General features: G+C 34.7%; 2 protein-coding genes and 1 long non-coding RNA gene across 3 annotated transcripts in view; 2 read left to right on the top strand and 1 right to left on the bottom strand.

The window, feature by feature from the left end:
- LOC129052303 (uncharacterized) overlaps positions 1–22,124 on the bottom strand; it is a 108,421-nt gene that overhangs the window by 20,881 nt on the left and 65,416 nt on the right. The gene's annotated exons all lie outside the window — the stretch shown is intronic.
- Positions 1,368–1,875, top strand: LOC112130516 (keratin-associated protein 19-7). The gene has a single exon (XM_024239548.3). The coding sequence runs from the start codon at positions 1,402–1,404 to the stop codon at positions 1,591–1,593; it is 192 nt and encodes a 63-aa protein (XP_024095316.3). The 5' UTR covers positions 1,368–1,401; the 3' UTR covers positions 1,594–1,875.
- Positions 10,221–21,344, top strand: LOC103888874 (prisilkin-39). The gene is given in 3 exon segments (XM_009233871.4): positions 10,221–10,383; positions 21,078–21,259; positions 21,261–21,344. Coding segments are annotated over 3 exon segments (429 nt in total).

Below are 22,124 nucleotides of genomic sequence, written 5' to 3'. Positions count from 1 at the left end.
TATGTAACAAACCTGCGTGTTCTGCACATTTACCTCAGCACTTAAAGTATATATATATATATATATAATGTATATATAATATATATAATGTATATATAATATATATAATGTATATATAATATATATAATGTATATATAATATATATAATGTATATATAATATATATAATGTATATATAATATATATAATGTATATATAATATATATAATATATATAATGTATATATAATATATATAATATATATAATGTATATATAATATATATATAATATATATAATGTATATACACATTTTATATATATATATAAAGCAGAAGTAGCTGAGCATATATGCTAACTGGTTTCATGTCGTTTGCTTTTATTTATATTGATGATATGAAACAAAAATATAAGGCAGCTGGACATTGTGGGAGAAGATACACCCTAACCTGCAATCCTTGATTTCAAATGCATCTGCTGAACTAAGGCCAATAATCAAAGTGCTTAGGTTTTAGTCCTAATCTGCCACTAAGGTTCATTGTTGCATAATTCTGCTTGTCTCTCTGAATCCATTTTTCTCATCAGTAACAGGAACACTGAAATAAATGATGACTCAAGTCTCTTTAATTCTGTAATTATATGATCCTATGATAGTATGAAATTTAGAATCTGGACTAAGAATAAATTTGTGGAGAGGAAACTATTCATAAGGGATTGGCAGGGACTTTACGCACTCTTTAATGGTATCTACTAAGCAGGTTGGCTCTACATGAAGCATAATATTTGAGAAATTCTTTTGACATTAATTTGTGACTCTTTTAAAAATTAAATATCATCATTCCACTATAAAATGTGGTTCCCAGCTGACTTTAAAAGCACATTGTATAAAGACATACATCATAGTTGATTGCTATTTCAGAGAACAATAATGTTTCAATTTATGTGAATTCTTGGTAGAATAAAGATGACACCCTTGGCTTAGAAAAGGCTCACCAGCCATGGACTGTCAAAGGAAAGGGTACAATCAGAGGGTAAATGTAATTGCATGAGATGCAATTTGAAGAATACTTGAAGCTATAGAGATTTGTTTATGGAGTTTGAAACTCAGAAACTCATACATGTACAGTGAATATAAATGCAACTTCATTTTATTAGAGGCAAAACACTTATCTAGAAATCCAAATAAAGCAGAAAATAAAACACGTTGTATAATTTCTAAATAACTAGCTTCATAAACAAGGAAGAGAGTGGGATGGGTGTTACAAAACAACATAGTTGGCATAGTTTTCAGGTAACACTTTCTAAGGGATGACATTTAAAGGTGTGGCTTTCCACATGCATCAGAGTATATATAAATGTTCCTGTCCAGTCACAGTCACCAAACTGACCTACAACAGCTAACCACACACACCACTTCTGACAACATGAGCTACTCCGGCAGCTACTATGGAGGCCTAGGCTACGGCTGTGGAGGATTTGGTGGCCTGGGCTATGGCTATAGCTGTGGATGTGGTAGCTTCCGCAGACTGGGCTACGGCTGTGGCTATGGAGGCTACAGATACAGCTGCTGCCACCCATCATGCTATGGGGGACACTGGTCTTCTGGATTCTATTGAATAAATACTTGACATACAGTCTTCTGTGAGATTCCCAATTCTTCCAAGAAACTTTATTCCATAACCGTATGGAATTCCATATTCCATAACAAAATAGCTGCTTGGATCACCTGCCTTTTGACAATAGTGTGAAGAAAACCTGATCAACTAGATATTGGCATTTGATTAGTGATGTTCTCCAGATATTCACTTCTTTATTGGCTGGAGAGCCATTATACTCTAAGAAAGACTGTCTTTCAATATCTGATATCTAACCGTGAACTTTTTCTGATGTGGTAAATGTGTTTTGAGCCTCAAATTTTTATCACAATAAATGTGCTGTGATGCATTAATATAATCAACCATGGTAATATTTTCTTCTTATAGATAAAAAAATTACCAATATATTATATGTCATGATTATCTCTTCCTCCTTCTCCTCCTCCTCATTCTTCCTGTCCCTTATACCTTCTTCCTCCCTTTCCATCCTTTTCCTCCCCTTTATCTTCTTTTCTTTATCCCCTTCTCCTTTGTCTTCTTCCTCCTCCTCATCTTTAACATTATCAATATCTATATTTTCTTGTCCAGGCAAACAGGAATTCTACACCTAAAGGTTAAATATGCTTCTGTGATGATAAACTTCTGCTTAATCTTTTAATTCACTATCTCTTGGAGAATATCTTGATAATTTCAAAGCAATATAATAAAAGGTTTTAGCTTGCACATAGATTATTTTATAGCATTGGAGAACAACAATGTGAATGAATTATATCAAAGAATTAACAATAGCTTTATCTAGGAGATGGGAATATGATGGTTGGTGTCATAGTTATTCTTTCTTCTTTTGTGTATGTTTAAAAAATTGCATAGAAAAACTATAAAACAAAGCTCGGGCCAATTTATTCCATCCTCAAATACATATTATCTGATTAAATTAAATGTATAAAAAATGGACCCAAGAAGAAATATGAACCTGAATATTTCTATATGTCATATTCTCACTCATAGGTGGGAATTGAACAATGAGAACACATGGACACAGGAAGGGGAACATCACACTTCGGGGACTGTTGTGGGGTGGGGGGACGGGGGAGGGATAGCATTGGGAGATATATACCTAATGCTAGATGACGAGTTAATGGGTGCAGTGCACCAGCATGGCACATGTATACATATGTAACTTACCTGCACATTGCTCACATGTAACATAAAACCTAAAGTATAATAATAATAATAATAATAATAAATTAAAAAAAAAAAGAAGTCGAATTCATGAATCCATTTTGACAAAAATGCAAATTAAGACTAGATGATTTCACAGGTGAATTCTGAACAGTTTCTCTTTCAGAGAATAAGATAAGAAAAAATACTAAGACTCTTCTGTACTTTTTTTTTAAGGTTAGCTGTATTAGTTCGTTCTTCCATTTCTATAAAGAAATACCTAAGACTGGGTAATTTATAAAGAAAAGAGGTTTAATTGGCTCATGATTCCTCTGGCTGTACAGGAAGAATGATGCAGGCTGTTTGCTGGTATCCAGGGAAGGCCTCAGGAAACTTACAATAATGGTGGAAGATGAAGGGGAAGTAGGTGGAAGGCGAAGGGCAAACAACAAATCACAGTGGAGCAGGAAGAAGAGAGAGAAAGTGGAGGTGCTCTACACTTTTAAACAACCAGATCTCATGGGAATTCACTCACTGTCATGACAGCACCAAGAGGGACAGTGTTAAACTATAAGAAACTGCCCCATGAGCTGATCGTCTCCCACCATGCCCCACCTTCAGCACTGTGGATTATAATTCGATATGAGATTTGGACGGGGACACTAATCCAAAGAATATCATTCTGCCCCCTGCCCCTCCCAAATCTCATGCCCTTCTCACATTGCAAAATACAATGATTTCTTCTCATCAGTCCCCAAAATCTTAACTCATTCCAGCATTAACTCAAAAGTTCTCAGTCCAAAATCTCATTTGAGACAAGGCTAGTCTCTTCCACCTATGAGCCTGTAAACTCAAAAACAAATTAGTTACTTCCAAGAAACAATGAGGGTATAGGCAATGGGTAAATACTCCCATTCCAAAAGAGAGAAATCATCCAAAAGAAAGGGGCTACAGGCACCATGTAAGTTCAAAACCCAACAGGGCAGTCATTAAATCTTAAAGATCCAAAATGATGAGACTGAGTAATTTATAGAGAAAAGAGGTTTAATTGACTCACAGTTCCACATGGCTGTGGAGGCCTCAGGAAACTTATAACCATGGCGGAAGGCAAAGGGGAAGCAAGGCATGTCTTATATGGTGGCAGGAGAGGGAGAGCGAGGACGAAAGTGCCACAATTTGAATGAGCTCACTCATTATCGTGAAAGCAGCATGGGGGAAATCCGCAACCATGAGCCAATCACCTCCCACCAGTTCCCTACCCTGACACATAGGGATTACAATTCAAGATAAGATTTGGGTGGGGACCTAGAGCCAAACCATATAAACTTAACAAGTTGATCTAAAATTTATACAGAAATATTAAGAACCTGCAATAATCAATACAGTCCTGATGAAGAAAAATATTAAGAACTTCTAAATTCCTATTTACCAAAAGACGCAATTAAAAAATGGAAAAGACCACAGACAGAAAAAAGACAATTAGCACACAGTTATGTGGACCTGGCACACATTACTCATTTAGATATGCTATAAATTTAATAAAAAATCTAATAAAACGTTTTTTAGAATTTTCAAAAGGCTTAGCCAATTCATAAAAGATATCCAAATGTTTAATTAGCATGTATGAAGCAGTTCAGTACCATTTGTCATCAGAGACATGAACATTAAATTTTGAGTGAGAAATAGTAATATGCACTCACCAGAAAGTCATTATTAAGAGGACTTACAACATTTTGTTTATGTAGGCAGGGATATAGAACAACAGGAACTTTTGCACATTACCACTGAGAAAATGAATTCGCATAAGCCCTTTAGAAAGCTGGCCACGCCCCTGCTGCGGTGGCTCATGCCTGTGATCCCAGCACTTTGAGAGGCCAAGGCAGGCGGATCACCTGAGGTCAGGAATTCGAGACCAGCCTGGCAAACATGGTGAAACCCCATTTCTACTAAAAATACAAAATTAGCCAGGTGTGGCGGCGCACACCTACAGTCCCAGCTACTCTGAAGGCTGAGGCAGGAGAATCGCTTAGAACCTGGGAGGCGGAGGTTGCAGTGAGCCGAGATTCTGCCACTGAATTCCAGCCTGGGCGACACAGCAAGACTTGGTCTCAAAAAAAAAAAAAAAAAGAAAAGAAAAGAAAAGAAAACTGGCCATGGCCATGTCTATGAAAGCTTAGCATATATATTTTCTATGACACAGCAATTCCATTCTTGGGAACGTATCCAACAGAAATGAGTGCATATGCCCACCAAAAAAAAAAAGTGTGAGAATATTCATTGTAGTTTTATTTAGTAGCCTCAATCTGAAAAGAAGTTAAATTTCCACAATGGATATTGCAAAATGAATAATTTTTTGGTGGTATATTCCCACATAGCAATGGTAAGTAACAAAGTACTGCTGTCCTCAACGATGTAGGAGAAAGTCATAGACTTAATATTGAACTAAATAAGCAATACGGAAACTAAATAAGCAATACAGAAAACAGTATCCATTATATGATTATATAAATATATTTCAAGAAAAGCAAAAATAAAAATCTATCATAATAGATCTTAGAATTTATTCCTTCTACCCCATTGCCATCCTCCTGTCCTTTCAGTTTTTGCCCTAATCTTCTTCTGCAGGTGACAAATCAGATTGGCTTGTGGTTTACCCTTCCTTTTTTCTCCATACAAATTATTTGATAAATGCATGTTTTCCTCTTTATGTTTCTTACACAAAAGGTGCATACTATTGATATTTTATTGTACTTTGCTCTTTTTTCACTTAACAATGTGCCCTGGAAATCATCCCATATCAGTTTCGAGACATGTTCTCTATTTAAATTTTTAAACGTTTAAAGTTGGATAATTCTCTATTTTTTCTATATGCTAGAGTGAATTTACCCATTCCCTCATGCATCGGCACCTATGTTTCTTCACTATTTGCAATTACAAGTGATGGTGTATTGACTAAACTTGTACATACATATGTGTGTATTGCTAAAGGTGTAAATTCAGAGTAAATTCCCAAAGAAGCATTGTTGATTTGCAAGTTTATGTGTTAGTAGTGATTTCCACTTTCTCTTATGTATTAGTGTTCTACTCTTGCTGTAATATATTACTATACCCCAGGTAGCTTAAATAGTGCATGTTTATAATCTCACAGTTGGGTAGGTCAGATGCCCAGCACAGAGATGGTATGGCTGCATCTCTTTCTATTCCCATGCCTTTTCCTGCTTTGAGACTGCCCACATTTTGTGGCCCATGGCACCCTTCAAAGCAGCAATGGTATATGAAGTCCTTCTCATGCTGCCATCTTTACGGTTCTCCACATCAGAGAAAGATCCCCTGCTTTGAAAGACTTCTGTGATAAGACCAGGCCTGCCTGGAGAACTAGGAAAATTTCCCCATCTGAAGTTTCATAACCATAATCACATCCTCAAAGTCTCTTTGGCTATGTAAGCTCACAAACTTGGAAATGATGAGGACTAACGTATGGACATTCAACCAGGCCATTATTCTCCCTATCACCAGCTCCAGCTGGACTTTACCAATTCGCATTCCCATCCGCAACGTATACGCATGACTATTTCTCAATAGCCTTGCTGATAAAACGCATTGTCATATTTCTATTTTTTTCCAATCTGACAGGTGAGAAATTGTTCATAAATTAGTTTTAATTTGTATTTCTCATATTACAAGTGAGGTTGAACCTCATTTGTTATGCCTAATGGTCATGTTATATCTTTTGGTTGAATTATCTGTTCATATTTTGCCCATTTTTACTTCAATACCCAATCTTCATTATGTATCAATAATATGCTCCCATTTACCTGTGACATATGTTGCATGTATTTATTCTTGTTTGCTTGTCATTTTTTATTTTTTGCTCTCCTTATGGTGTTTTTGCCAATCAATATATATAGGTACAGTTATAGGAATGGATACCATGTACACAGACACAATACATATACATTTATGTATAAATTTCAATACATAACTCCAATTTAAACTCAAATTTATCAAGTATTGTATTTATTGCCTCTCGTTTTTTAGTCAGTTTCAGAAAGCCTTTTACTGTAAACTCAGTTTGTACAGGAATTCACATGTGTTCTCTCTTAGTACTGTGTGGTTTCTACTTTTACATTTTGATCTCTGATGGAATTGGAGATGGTTACATATTGGTCATGGGGAGGTATGGATCTACTTTGTGTTTTTAATGTTTTAAAAGTGGCTGTGTAGGCTGGGAGTGATGGCTCATACCTGTAATCCCAGAGGATCACCTGAGGTCAGGAGTTCAAGACAAGCCTGGCCAACATGGCGAAATCCTATCTCTACTAAAAATACAAAAATTAGCCAGGTGTGGTGGTGGACACCTGTAGTCCCAGCTAATTGGGAGGCTAAGGCATGAGAATCGTTTGAACACAGGAGGTGGAGGCTGCAGTGAGCTGAGATGGAGCCACTGCACTCCAGCGTGGGCCACAGAGCCATCTCAAAAAAAAAAAGAAAAAAAAAGTGGCTATCTAATTACCCAGCCATTACTTTTTAAGAAGTCCATTTTTACCCAAATGATTTGAGGTGCCTAATTTGTCATACATTATATTTTCATATTATTTGACTCTATATCTCAATTTTCTTTCATTCCTTGTTTTTTTGTTCATGTATCTCTACCACATTACTTTAATTATAGAGGCCTATATTATAGTTTAATATCTGGTAGGACTAGAGTTTCTTTGGAGACTTTTAAAATTAACATTTTCTTGGCTGTTCTTGTATATGTATTCTTCCACATGAACTTTGGTATCAATTTATCTATATCATTAAAAAATAAGAAACAGAAGTGATTTTATTGACATTGAATTGAATTTATAAATTAACTTAGGGAAAACTTACATCCTTAAGATATTGAATCATACATTTCATGAAGAGACAATATTTTCTTCAATTTATTCAAGCCTACTTTTAAGTCTTTCAGGAGTTAAAACATCTAATAGAGATTTTTCATATTTTTTGTAAAGTTCATTCTGAAGTGTTTGATATTATTTGTTACTTTTGTAAACAGTGGTTTATGTATCCTTTGTGCAGATAAAAATGGTTGCTTTTTTCTACAGTAATTTCATGTCATGTGGCTTAATGAATTATTCTATTTTTTGAGTTAGGTTTACCATTGACTCTCAAGAGATTTTCCAGGTATGCTGTCATGTTGGCTGCAAACAGAGGTAATTGTACTTCTTTTTATTCTTTTCCAATTCTCATTTATCTGATATTTCTTGCCCAACTACATTAGCTAATATCTATAGAACAAAGTTTAATACTAGTGAATATAATAAATACCCCTCCCTTTCTCTTGATTTTTGTGGAAATGTCTCTAGAGGTTCACAGTTAACTAAGATGCTGGCTTTAAGGCAATTTTATTATGTTAAGAAATTATGTATCAATTTCTATATTCTTAAGAGTTTCTATCCAGAATGAGTTTTCAAATTTGTCAAAAATTATTCAGCATTTATAGAAATGGTATTATGATTTTTTCTTTAATCTGTTAATATGATGCATTACATTAATTAACACCCTAATATTGATACAACTTGTCTTTTTAAAATACGTCCCATTTCCTCATGTGTTTTTTTATCATTGCATTCGATTCTATTTGCTAATGTCTTATTTAGTATTTTCGCATACATATTTTTAAGTAATACTGACCTGTAAGTTTCTTTTTATGTGTGTGCTATCCTTAGCTAGTTTAGATAAATGGTGTTCTAATTTCACAGAAAGTAATAGAGGTGTCATTCATTTTCAATGCTCTGTAACAATGTATATCACATAAGGATTATGTCTGAAGTTTTTGCAGAATAATCTTTGAAACCACTGAGGCATGTGGGCTTTTTTGGCTCAGGTATTTCTTACTGTTTTTCTTTGCTTCTTTTCAAAGAATTATCAGAATTGTTAACCCACACTTTCATATATATGTATATTATGTATCTTATGTGTGTTAACTTCATCAACTACAGTAATTTGCCTTTTCCAGAATGTCACATAATTAGAATAACATACAGTAGGTTGCCTTTCCAGATGACCCTCTTTCACTTAGTAATATGCATTTAAGATTTATTGATGTCTTTCCATCTTGATAGCTCAAATATTTTATTATTGAATACATAATATGGGTATACTACAGTTTATTATCTACTCAACTATTGAATAACATTGTTTCTAGGTGTTGTAGGTATAAATAAAGCTGCTATAAATATTCACATGCAGGTTTTTGAGTAGGCAGTTTTCAAATCAGTTGGGTAAATATTAAGCAGTGCAACTGCTGGATTATAGCTTAAAAAGCTAAACATATAGAATATGTTTAGCTTTTTAAGAAACTGCCAAACTGTCTTTCAAAGTGGCTGGGCCATTTTGCATTTTTGCTAGCAATAAATGAGAGTTCCTGTTGCTTTGCATACTTGCTAGCTATCGGCACAGCTCGTTTTAAAAATTTTATCCATTCTAATGGAAAATTATGATATCTCATTTTATATTTAATTTGCATATACTTTTATTCTTAGACTTTCTTAATCAATCGTTACACTTAGTTTTAAAAAATTTAGCCATCCTAATAGAAATATTATGGTATCTCATTTTGTATTTAATTTGCATATACTTTTATTCTTAGACTTTCTTAATCACTTTGTTTTCAATGTTTCTCTTGAACATAGTGATTCTTTCTTGGTGAGTCCAATTAAGAATCATTGTATTTTAATAGGTAAGTTAAGCTTGTTCACATTTAATGACCTGCTATTCTGTTTGGTGTCATCTCTGAGAAATTATTTTATGTTGTAATTATCATGTGTATTGTTATATTTGCCATGCTTCTTTCTCTACACATTGTGTTTTCTTTAATCAACATTTTACAAATTTCTTTAGATATTCAGAAAGCTTTAGATAGTAATTTTAGTGGTAATATAATTAATCCAATTTTTTAAAATAAAATTGTCATCAGTCCCTTATTTTCTTATTTCAACTTTTACTATTTGATTTGTCAGTATTCTGTTACAAACACTATCACCTCCTTTTGCCAGAACCCCACCCTAGCAGAGGAATATGCATGTTGCTATGCTGCTGCTGCTGCTGTTGGCACATGCAAATGAACATGGATCCCACTGTTACTGCCTGATGAAGTGCTTTGGCTGGCACCACTCTTTGGAATGTTCTGTCCAGAAGTCTGGGAAGACCTTGGCCCCTCCAATGCAACAGGTTCCTAACCTCAAGAGGCCAGAGAACATAGCCAGAAGCCCAAATACCAGCCTCCCATATTTAGAGCACACAGTCCAGGAGTGCTGAGCCGAGCCTTAATTCCACAGAAATCTGACAGAAACAAAGTCAGTTGATTGAACACACCTTATACCATCATAAAACCCCCAAGAATACCAAAGAAGGTAAAAGCAACACACACACACACACATGCACACACATTCAAAGGACAGCAACTTCAAGGATTGAAGAAACATCAGCCCACACAGATGAGAAACAGTGCAAGAACTTTGGCAACTCAAGAAAGCAAGAGTGTCTTCTTACTTCCAAACAGCTGCACCAGTTCCCAAGAAATGATTCAGGCTGAAATGACTGAAATGTCAGAAATAAAATTCAGAATACGGATAGGAATGAAGATGATTGACACTTTAAGTGAGTTGAAACCCATTCCGAGGATTCTAAGGAATACAGTAAAATGATATATGGGACAAAAGACAAATGGCCATTTTACAAAAGGACCAAAGTGAGCCGATAGAGCTGAAAAACTTATTTCAGGAATTTAAGAATATAGTCACAAGTATTAACAGAAGAATAAACCAAGCTGAGGCAGGAATTTCAGAGTGAGAAAATTTTCTTTGAGTCAAATCAGTCAGACAAAAGTAAAGAAAAAATGATAAAGGAAAATGGAGAACAACTCCAATACATACGGAATTATGTAAAGATATCAAATCTGTGACATGTTGGCAAACTTGAAAGACAGGGAGATAAGGCAAACAACCTGGAAAACATATTTCAGGAAATTGTCCATGAAGATTTTCCCAACCTCACTAGAGAGGCAAACACTAATATTCAGGAAATGCAGAGAACCCTTGCAAAATACTATACAATAAGACCCAAGACACATAATCATCAGATTCTTCATTGTCAAAATGAAAGAAAAAAGTTTAAAGGCAGCTAGAGAGAAGGAGCAAGTAACCTACAAAGGGAACTCTATCAGGCTAACAGCAGACCTTTCCAGGGAAACATTATAAGCAAGAAGAGAATTAGGAACTATATTTACCAATATTTACCATTTTTTTTTCGGAGTCTCACTCTTGCTGCTGAGGCTGGAATGCAGTGGCATGATCTCGGCTCACTGCGACCTCCACCTCCCGGTTTCAAGCAATTCTCCTGCCTCAGTCTCTCCCGAGTAGCTGGGACTACAGGTGCCTGCCACCATGCCCACCTAAATTTTTGTATTTTTAGTAGAGACGGGGTTTCACTGTGTTAGCCAGGATGGTCTTGATCTCCTGACCTCATGATCGACCTGCCTCGGCCTCCCAAAGTGCTGGGATTACAGGCATGAACCACCGCACCCAGCCTATATTTACCATTCTTAAAGGGAAAAAAAAAAAAAAAAACCTCCTACCAGTAATTTCATATCCAGCAAAACTAACATTCTTAATTAAAGGACAAATAAAATCCTTTTCAAACAAGCAAATCCTGAGAGAATTCATTACCAATTACCACCAGATCTGCCTTATAAGAGCTCCTGAAAGGAGCACTAAATATGGAAAGCAGAGACCATTACCAGCCAATACAAAAACACACTTAAGTACATAGACCAGTGACATTATAAAGCAACTGCACAAACAAGTCTGCTTAATAACCAGCTAACAACATGACGCAGGATCAAATTCATGGATATCAATACTAACCTTGAATGTAAGTGGGCTAAATGCCACAATTAAAAGGCTGAGTGGAAAGTTTGATAAAGAAGCAAGATCCAATGATGTGTTGTCTTCAAGAGACCCATCTCATATTCAATGACACCCATAAGCTCAAAGTAAAGGAATAGAGAAAAAAACTATCAAGCAAATAAAAAAGAGAAAAAAGCAGGAGTTGTCATTCTAATTTGAGACAAAACAGACTTTAAACCGATAAAGTTCAAAAAAGACAAAAAAAGCATTACATAATGGTGAAGGGTTCAATTTAACAAGAATATGTAACTATCATAAATAATACACATCCAACCTGGAAGCATCCAGATTTATAAAGGAAGTTCTTAGAGACTTCAGAAGAGACTGAGACAGCCAGAGAATAATAGTGAGAGACTGTCCCGACTGACAGTGTTAGACAGATCATTGAGGTGGAAAATTAACAAAGACATTCAGGACCTGAATTTGACACTTGACCAAATAGACCTAAGAAACATCTATAGAACACTACATCCAAAAAGACCAGAACATACTTTCTTCTCATCTGCACATGATACATACTCAATAATCAACCACACACTTGGACATAAAAGAATTGTTAGCCAATTTATAAAAACCAGATTAATACCAACCATGCTCTCAGACCACAATGCAATAAAAATTGAAATTAATACTAAGAAAATTGCTCAAAACCATGTAATTACAAAACATTCAAGAACATATTCCTGAATGACTTTTGGGTAAATAATAAAATTAAGGCCTAAATTAATAAATTATTTGAAATGAATCAGAAGAAAGATACAATATACTAGAATATCTGGGACACAGCTAAGTCAATGTTAAAAGGAATGTTTATAGCACTAAACACCCACATCAAAAAGTTAAAAGATCTCAAATTAACAACTTAATATTACAACTATAGGAACTAGGGAAACAAGAGCAACTCAACCCCAATGCTAGCAGAAGACAAGAAGTAACCAAAATGCAGGCTGAACTGAAGGAAATTTAGGTGCCAAAAAGTATAAAAGCTCAACAAAGCCAGGAGTTGGTTTTTAGAAAAAAAAATTAACTAGATAGACCACTAGCTAGCCTAGTAAATATAAAAAGAGAGAAGATCCACATAAATACAATCAGCAATGACAAAGGGGACATTACCAATGACCCCACAGTAAAAAAGAATACTCAGAGACTGCTACAAACACCTCTATGCACACAAGATAGAAAACCCAGAAGAAATGAATAAGTTTCTGGATACATATAACCTCCCAAGATGGAACCAGGATGAAATTGAATCCCTGAACAGACCAATAATAAGTTCTGAAATTAAATGAGTAACAAAAAGCCTGCCAACCAGAAAAAGCCAAGGACCAAACAGAGTCACAGCGGAATTCTACCAGATGTATAAGGAAGAGCTGATACCATTTGTAATTAAATTATTACAAAAAATTGAGGAGTAAAGATGCCTCCCTAACTCATTCTATAAAGCTAGCATCATCTTGACACCAAAATCTGGCAGAGATACAATAAGAAAAGAAAACTTCAAGGCAATATCCTTGATGAACATACATATAAAAAATCTTAGCAAAATACTAGCATACCAACTCCAACAGCACATCAAAAAGTTAATCTGCCACAATCAAGTAGGTTTTATCCCTGCAGTGCAAAGTTGGTTCAACATATAAAAATTAATAAATGTAAATAGTCACACAAACAGTACTAAAAACATAAACCACATGATTATTTCAATAGATGTAGTAACGGCTTTTGATAAATTTAATATGCTTTCATGTTAAAATCCTCAACAAACTAGGGATTAAAGGAACATAGCTCAAAACAGTAAGAGCCATCTATGACAAACCTACAAAGTACCAACATTGTACTAAACGAGTAAAAGTTGAAAGTAGTCCCCTTGAAAACCAGAACAAGATAAGGATGCCCTCTCTCACCACTCCTATTCAATATAGAAGTGGAAGTCCTGGCCAGAGCAATCAGGCAAGAGAAATAAATGAAAGTCATGCAAATAGGAAGACAGGAAGTCAAACTACCTCTTTTTGGATACAATATGATTCTATACCTAGAAAACCCCATAGTCTCTGCCCAAAAGCTCCAAGATCTTTTAAACAACTTCCACAAAGTTTCAGGATACAAAATGAATGTAAAAAATTCAGTAGCATTACTATACAAAAACAACCTCCAAGCTGAGAGCCAAATCAGAAATGCCATTGCATTCATAATAGCCACAAAAAGAATAAAATATCTAGGAATACACCTAACCAGGGAGGTGACAGATCTCTACAATGAGAATTACAAAACACTGCTCAAATAAATCAGAGATGACACATACAAATGGAAAAACATTCTGTGTTCATGAACAGGAAGAATCAATATTGTTAAAATGGCCATACTGCCCAAGCAATTTACAGATTCAATGTTAATCTTATCAGAAAACCACCAATGACATTCCTCACAGAATTAGAACAAACTGTTTTAAAATTCATATGGAAATAAAAAGGAGTTCAAATGGCCAAAGCAATCCTGAGCAAGAACAAAGCTGGAGGCAACCCATTACCAGACTTCAAATTATACTATAAGGCTACAGGAACAAAACAGCATGGTACTACATAAAAACCAGACACATAGACCAACGAAACAGAATAGAGAGCCTAGAAATAATGCCACACACCTACAGTCATCTGATCTTTGACAGTCACCAAAAACCAAAAATGAGGGAAGGGACTTCCTCTTCAATAAATGGCTCTGGGATAACTTGCTAAGTATATGCAGATGGCTGGAAATAAACCCTTTCCTTACACCATATACAAAAATCAAGTCAAGGTAAAGACTTAAATGTAAGACCTGAAACTATAAAACTTTGGATGATAACCTAGGAAATACCATTCTGGATACTGGACTGGGCAAATATTTCTTGATGAAGGCATCAAAAGCAATTTCCCACCCCACCCCCCAAAAAATTGACAAACGGGACCTAATTGAACTACAGAGCAACTACACAGCAAAAGAAAACTATCAAAACAGTAACAGACAACCTACAGAACCAGAGACATTGTTTGCAAACTATGCATCTGACAAAGATCTAATATTCAAAATCTATAAGTAATTTAAATTCACAAGCAAAACACAACACCATTAAAAAGTGGGTAAAGGACATGAATAGACACTTTTCAAAAGAAGACATAAATTCAACCAACAAGCATATGGAAAAATGCTCAACATCACTAGTTATCAGAGAAATGCAAATCAAAAACACAACGAGACACCATCTCATACTAGTCAGAATGGCTATTATTGAAAAGTCAAAAAATAACAGACGCTGGTGAGGTTGCAGAGAAAAAGGAACACTTATACACTGCTGGTTAGAATGTAAATTAGTTCACCTATTGTGGAAAGCAGCTTGGCAGTTTCTGAAAAAAATTTAAAACAGAATTACCATTTGACTCAGCAATCTTATTATTGAGCATATACCCAAAGGAATATAAATTATTCCATCATAAAGATACATGCATGTGTATGTTCATTGGAGCTATTCACAATAGCAAAGACATAGATTCAACCCAAATGCCCATCAACAGTAGGCTGGATAAAGAAAATATGGTACATATACACCATGGAATGCTACACAGCCATAAAAAAGAAATGGATACGTCCTTTGCAACATTATGTATGGAGCTGGAGGTCATCATCCTAAGCAAAATAACACAGGAACAGAGAAACCAAATACCATACTTTCTTGGTTAAAAGTGGAAGCTAATTATTGAGTACATATGGACACAAAGAAGGAAACAATAGACACTGGGACCTACTTGAGAGTGGATGGTGGGAGAAGGGTAAGGATCAAAAAACTATTAGGTACTATGCTTATTACCTGAGTGACGAAATAATCTGTGCATTAAACCCCCATGACATGCAATTTACCTATACAACAACCTGCACATGTACTGCTGGACCTAAAATAAAAGTTAATTAAAATAATGAAAAATAGTACATAAAAAATACAAACACATTATAAGATATAGTACATTAAAACATGAAGAGAAACAACGAAAGTTAAAAAGCATGTGGACAAAGTGTAGGGTTTTCATTTGTTTTCTTTTTGCTTGTTTGTGCAATCGATGTTACATTGTCATCAGTTTAAAATAATGGTATTATAAGATGGTATTTACAAGCATCATGGTAACCTCAAATAAAAAAACATACAACAGATATACAAAAAATAAAAAGCAATAAATTTAATCATACCGCCAGGGAAAATCACCTTCTTCAAAAATAAGACAGGAAGGAAGACAAGCAGGAAGAGAAGATCAGAAAACAATCAGAAAACAAATAACAAAATGACAGAAGTAAGTCCTTACTTATCAATAGTAACATTGAATGTAAATGTAACCTCTCTGATAAAAAGACATTGAGTGGAGGACTGCATAAACTAAATAAGACCCAGTGATCTATTACCTACAAGAAACACACTTCACCTATTATTATACACATAAACAGAAAATAAAAGGATGGAAAAAGATGCTCCATGCCAAAGGAAATAAAAAAGAAGCAGGAATAGCTATACTTAGTTCAGACGAATAGATCTTAAAATAAAAATTATAAGAAGAAACAAGGTCATTATATAATGGTAAAGGGCCAATTCAGCAAGAGGGTATAACAATTATAAATATATACGCACCCAAACTAGGAGCAAACAGATATATAAACCAAATATTATTAGGGCTTAAGGGAGAGACAGACCTCAATAAATGCATTTCGGCATTGTACAGATCTTCTGTACAGAAAAGCAACAAAGAAACAGCAAACCTAATCTGCACTGTAGACCAAATGGACCTAATTGATATTTACAGAACATTTGATCCAGCAGCTGCAGAATACACGTTCTTCTCTTAAGCACATGGACCATTCTAAAGAATAGACCGTATGTTAGATAACAAAACAAATCTTAAAACATGCAAAAATGTGAAATAATATCAAGCATCTTTTCTGACTGCAGTGGAATAAAATTAGAAATCAATAACAAGAGGAATTTTGAAAACTATAGAAATACATGGAAATTACACAATATGCTTCTAAATGACCAGTGGTTCAATGAAGAAATTAAGAAGGAAATTGAAAAAATTATGAAAATAAATGGTAATGAAAACACAGCTTACCAAAACCTGTGGGATACAGTGAAAGCAGTACTAAGAGGGAAATTTACAGCTTTAACTGCCTATATAAAAAAAGAATCAAACTTTCAAATAACTAACCTAACAATTCATTTTGAAGAACTAGAAAAGCAAGTCTAAACCAAACCCAAAATTAGTAGAAGAAAAAAAAAAAAAGATTAGAGGAAAAATAAATAAAATGGAAATGAAGAAAACAATACAAAAGATCGACAAAATGAAAGTTTGTTTTTAGAATAAACAAAATTGACAGACCTATAGCCAGACTAAGAAAAAAAGAGAGAAGACATAAGTAACTAAAATCAGTTATGAAAAAGAAGACATTACAATTGATACTATAGAAATTCAAGGGATCTTTAATAGCTACTATGAGCAAATATATGCCAATAAATTGGAAAATCTAGAGGAAATAGGCACATTCCTGGACACATAAAACCTATCAAGATTAAACCATGAAGAACTCTGAAACCTGAACCGACCAATAACAAGTAATGAGATCAAGGTCATAGTAATTAGTTTTCCAGTAAAGAAAAGCCTGAGACTCGATGGCTTCACTGCTGAATTCTACCAAGCATTTAAAGAAAATTAATGTGAATCCTACTTAAACTATTCCAATAGACAGAGAAGTAGGAAATACTTCCAAACTCATTCTACAGGGATAGTACTACCCTGTTATCAACACCAGACAAAGACACATCAAAGAAAGAAAACTACAGGCCAGTGTCTCTGATGAATATAGGTGAAAAAATCCCCAACAAAATACTAACAAATGATATTGAAGAATACATTAAAAAGATCATTCATCATGATGAAGTGGGATATATTCCAGGGATGCAAGGATAGTTCAGTATACACAAATCAATTAATGTGATGTATTGTATCAACAGCATGAAGGACAAAAACCATATGATCATTTCAATTGATGCTAAAAAAGCATTTGATATAACAACATTCCTTTATTATAAAAATGGGGGGCCGGGAGCAGTGGCTCATGCCTGTAATCCTAGCACTTTCAGAGGCCAAGGCGAGTGGATCACTTGAGGTCGGGAGTTGGAGACCAGCCTGACCAACGTGGAGAAACCCTGTCTCTACTAAGAATACAAAATTAGCTGGGTGTGATGGTGCATGCCTGTAATCCCAGCTACTTGGGAGGCTGAGGCAGGAGAATCACTTGAACCCAGGAGGTGGAGGTTGCAGTGAGCCGAGATTGCGCCATTGCACTCCAGCCTGGGAAACAAGAGAAAAACTCCATCTCAAAAAAAAAAAGGGCAGGGGAGGGAGGAACTGAGAGTTTTTTCTCTAATATCTGGAACATGAGGTGGGTGACCACTTTCACCACTTTTATTCTACATAGTACTGGAAGTGCTAAACAGAACAGTCAGACAAGAGAATGAAATAAAGTACATCCAATTTAGAAAAGAAGAAGTCAAATGTCCTTGTTTGCAGATGATATAATTTTATATTTAAAAACACCTAAAGATTCAGTCAAAAAATTATTAGAACTGATAAACAATTCGGTAAATTTGCAGGATATAAAATCAACATACACAGATCAGTAGCACTTCTATATGCCAACAGTGAACAATGTGAAAAAGAAATTTAAAAAGTAATCCCTTTTACAATAGCGACATGTAAATTTAAATACTTAGAAATTAGTGTAACCAAATAAGTAAAAAATGTCTACAATGAAACTATAAAATGCTGATGAAAAAAATTAAGAGGACACAAAAAATGGGAAAAATATTCCATGTTCATGGATTGGATCGATATTGTTAAAATGTTCATACTACCCAAAGCGCTCTAAAGATTCAATGCAATCCCTATCAAAATACCAAAGACACTCTTAACAGAAATAGAAAAAAAAATCCTAAAATTTTTAAGGAGCCAAAGAAGACACAGAACAGCCAAAGTTATCTTGAGGAAAAAGAACAGAACGAAGGATCACATTACCTTCAAATTATATTACAGAGCGATAGTAACCAAAACAGCATGGTACTATAATAAAAACAGACACATAGACCAATGGAGCAGAAGACAGAACCCAGAAACAAGTCCATATACCTACTCATTTTTGACAAAGGTGCCAAAAACATACACATGGGAAAAGACAGTCTCTTCAATAAACGGTGCTGGGAAAAACTGTACATTCACATGCAGAAGAATGAAAGTAGTCCCCTATCTGTCGCCACATACAAAAATCAAATCAAAATGAATTAAAAGACTTAAATAAAACTAAACTATGAAACTGCTATAAGAAAACATTGGGGAAACTCTCCAGGGCATTGGTCTGGGCAAAAATTTCTTGAGTAATATTCCACAAGCACAGGCCACCAAAGCAAAAATGGACACATAGGATTACATCAAGTTAAAAAGCTTCTGCACAGCAAAGGAAGCAATCAACAAAATGAAGAGACAACCCACAGAATGGAAGAAAATATTTGTAAACTATGAATCTGACAAGGGATTAATAACCAGAATATATAAGGAGCTCAAACAAATCTATAGGGGAAAAAAATCTAATAATCTGATTACAAATGGACAAAAGAACCAAATAGATGTTTTGGAATCCTCATACGCTATTAGTGGGGATGTAAATTAGTACAACCACTACAGAAAACAGTTTGGAGGTTTCTCAAAAAACAAAAAATGAAGCTACCATATGACACAGAAATCCCACTGCTGGTGCTAAACTCATCTTTAGCACCAAACCCAGTCTCTAGTCCCTGACATCATGAGCTACTACAGCAGCTACTATGGAGGCCTGGTATACATCCAAAGGAAGGGAAATCAGTATATCAAAGAGATATGTGTACTCCCATGTTTGTTGCAGCACTGTTCGCAATAGCAAAGATTTGGAAGCAATCTAAGTTTCCACCAACAGATGAATGGATAAAGAAAATGTGGTACATATACACAATGGCGTACTATTCAACCATAAAAAATAATGAGATCCTGTCATTTGCAACAGAATGGATGGAACTGGTCGTCATTATGCTAAGTGAAATAAGTCAGGCACAGAAAAACAAACTTTGTATGTTCTCACTTATTTGTGGGAGCTAAAAATTGAAAACAATTGAACTCATGGAGACAGAGACCAGAAGGATGGTTAACAGAGAATGGAAAGGGTAGTAGGTGGGTGCAGGGAGGGATGTGAGTGATGGAGGAGTAGGGGTGGTTAATGGGTACAAAGGAATAGAAATAATGAATAAGATCTAGTATTTGATAGCACAAAAGTATGGCTATACTAAGTTATACTCTTAGTTATTTTAAAATGTATAATTAAATTGCATTTAAATTAAATTATTGATTTAATCGAACATTTTAAAATGAGAGTATAATTGGATTGCTTTAACACAAAGGATAAATGCTTGAGGGGATGGATACCCTATTTATCATTTACTAGTAATTATTACTCCATTAACCAGTGATTAGTATGCATTGTCATGTCTGTATAAAAGTATTTCATATACCCCATATATATATATACACTACTATGTATTCTTAAAAATAAAATTTGAAAAAAGAAAAATAATATTTAATGGAACTTCATGGGAAAAGTGTATGCAGAGGAAAAGGTACACTTTTGAAGTTAATGGATGAATAAAAAATTGGGAAGAAGCCTAACAAAAAATTGGCAGAGGAAGCTAATCGAAGCTTTCTCATAGAAATTAAGGCAAGAAAGCTTTACAAAAGCATGAATGGATGGAAAGTCAGCAATGTCAAAGGTCAATTAAAGTTCAAATGAGTCAAAAACTAAGGTTTCCTCTAAATTTGACTACTGGAAATCACTAATGACTTTGTGACTATGCCCTGACTACCATGAAAAGAAGTCCTTGGGTTGTGGGAATGAAGTAACCAAGACGATGGAATGCAAATTAAAAAGAAAAGCAATATGAGGTTGTGTAATTACAGCGTTACTGGAAGCTATCAACCCGATTAGACCATTTTAATTAGAACACCAGCCTGGCCTTTGAAGTGGCTATAATCATTTTTCATCTTCAAAATATTTTGTTCTTAGGAATGCAAACTAAAGACTAAAAGTCTTTAAATAATAGTTTGGACCCTTTGCTACATAAGAAAAGAAAAAAATTAAACAATTGTTAGACTTAAAATTATTCTGTTATGTGGAAATAAGATCACCTGTCATTGTTGTTCACGACACCCACTACTGAGAGTATAAAATCATTCTGAGAAGTTAGAGACACCTACACTCAGGAAACTCATCATTAGCATCAAACTGAATCTCTAGTCCCTGACACCACGAGCTACTATGGCAGCTACTACAGAGGCCTGGGATATGGCTGTGGAGGCTTTGGTGGTCTGGGCTATGGCTGTGGCTGTGGAGGCTACAGATATGGCTCTGGCTATGGAGGCTATAGATATGGCTGCTACCACCCATCATGCCGTGAAGGATATGGATTCTCTGGATTCTACTAAAAAACTTGCTGATTCTCATACTCTAACTCCAAGATCTTGCCTGTATGCTTCAGCAAGGCGAACACTTTTCTCAATGTAGAGAAAATACCTACCATTTGTTGGCTTCATGCTCCAGAAGGAACTAGCCATCAGTTTTTCTGGAAGAATCTGGAATCATTACATTGAATCAGGGTTTCACCTATTATTATTTAGTCACTGACATCTGTTGTGACATGTATTTTAAAATAGTTTTAAATAAACACGTTTAACTTGAATAGCAAACATGGCTTTATCAATTCATTTTAGTACATTTCAAATGCGTTGAGATTTCAATCAAGCTGTTTGTCTTCTTTCCTCTGAATTGGTGTTTTTATTTCAATAATGTTTTGCCTCAATAATATATTTTATTCAACATATATTCACTGTGTGTCTCCAAATTTGGGCACCATTCTAAGTCCTGAAGATATAAAAGAATAAGATGGACAAAACCACTGTGTACTTTCATCTGTCTTTACTTTTTATCTGTTTTCAGTGGTTTTGTGTGTGATTTTGTTTTTAGAATATGATTATGTACACTATTATTTTTATGACTTACTTTTAAACAATAACTTATTGCAATCTTCATTCGAATTGTGTGTTTGTACTCTGAGGTTTATCTCAAAGCACAGTAATTCTATATTAATCAATGAAAGCGAATTTTCAATAAAACATTGAGTTAATATAAATAATATTTGTAATAATACGTAAGGTCTAAGGAATGCTCTCAAAGCTCGCATGTACCCAACACTGACTTATCAAATGTATCACGTCCTTTATGTATAATCAAGTCAATTTTAAACTATTGAACATATGAGAATCTACTCCACCTCATTGACAAGTT

This window comes from Pongo abelii, chromosome 22, assembly GCF_028885655.2.
Source record: "Pongo abelii isolate AG06213 chromosome 22, NHGRI_mPonAbe1-v2.0_pri, whole genome shotgun sequence".
Lineage (NCBI taxonomy): Eukaryota > Metazoa > Chordata > Mammalia > Primates > Hominidae > Pongo > Pongo abelii.
This window is presented reverse-complemented; position numbering and strand designations above follow the sequence as displayed.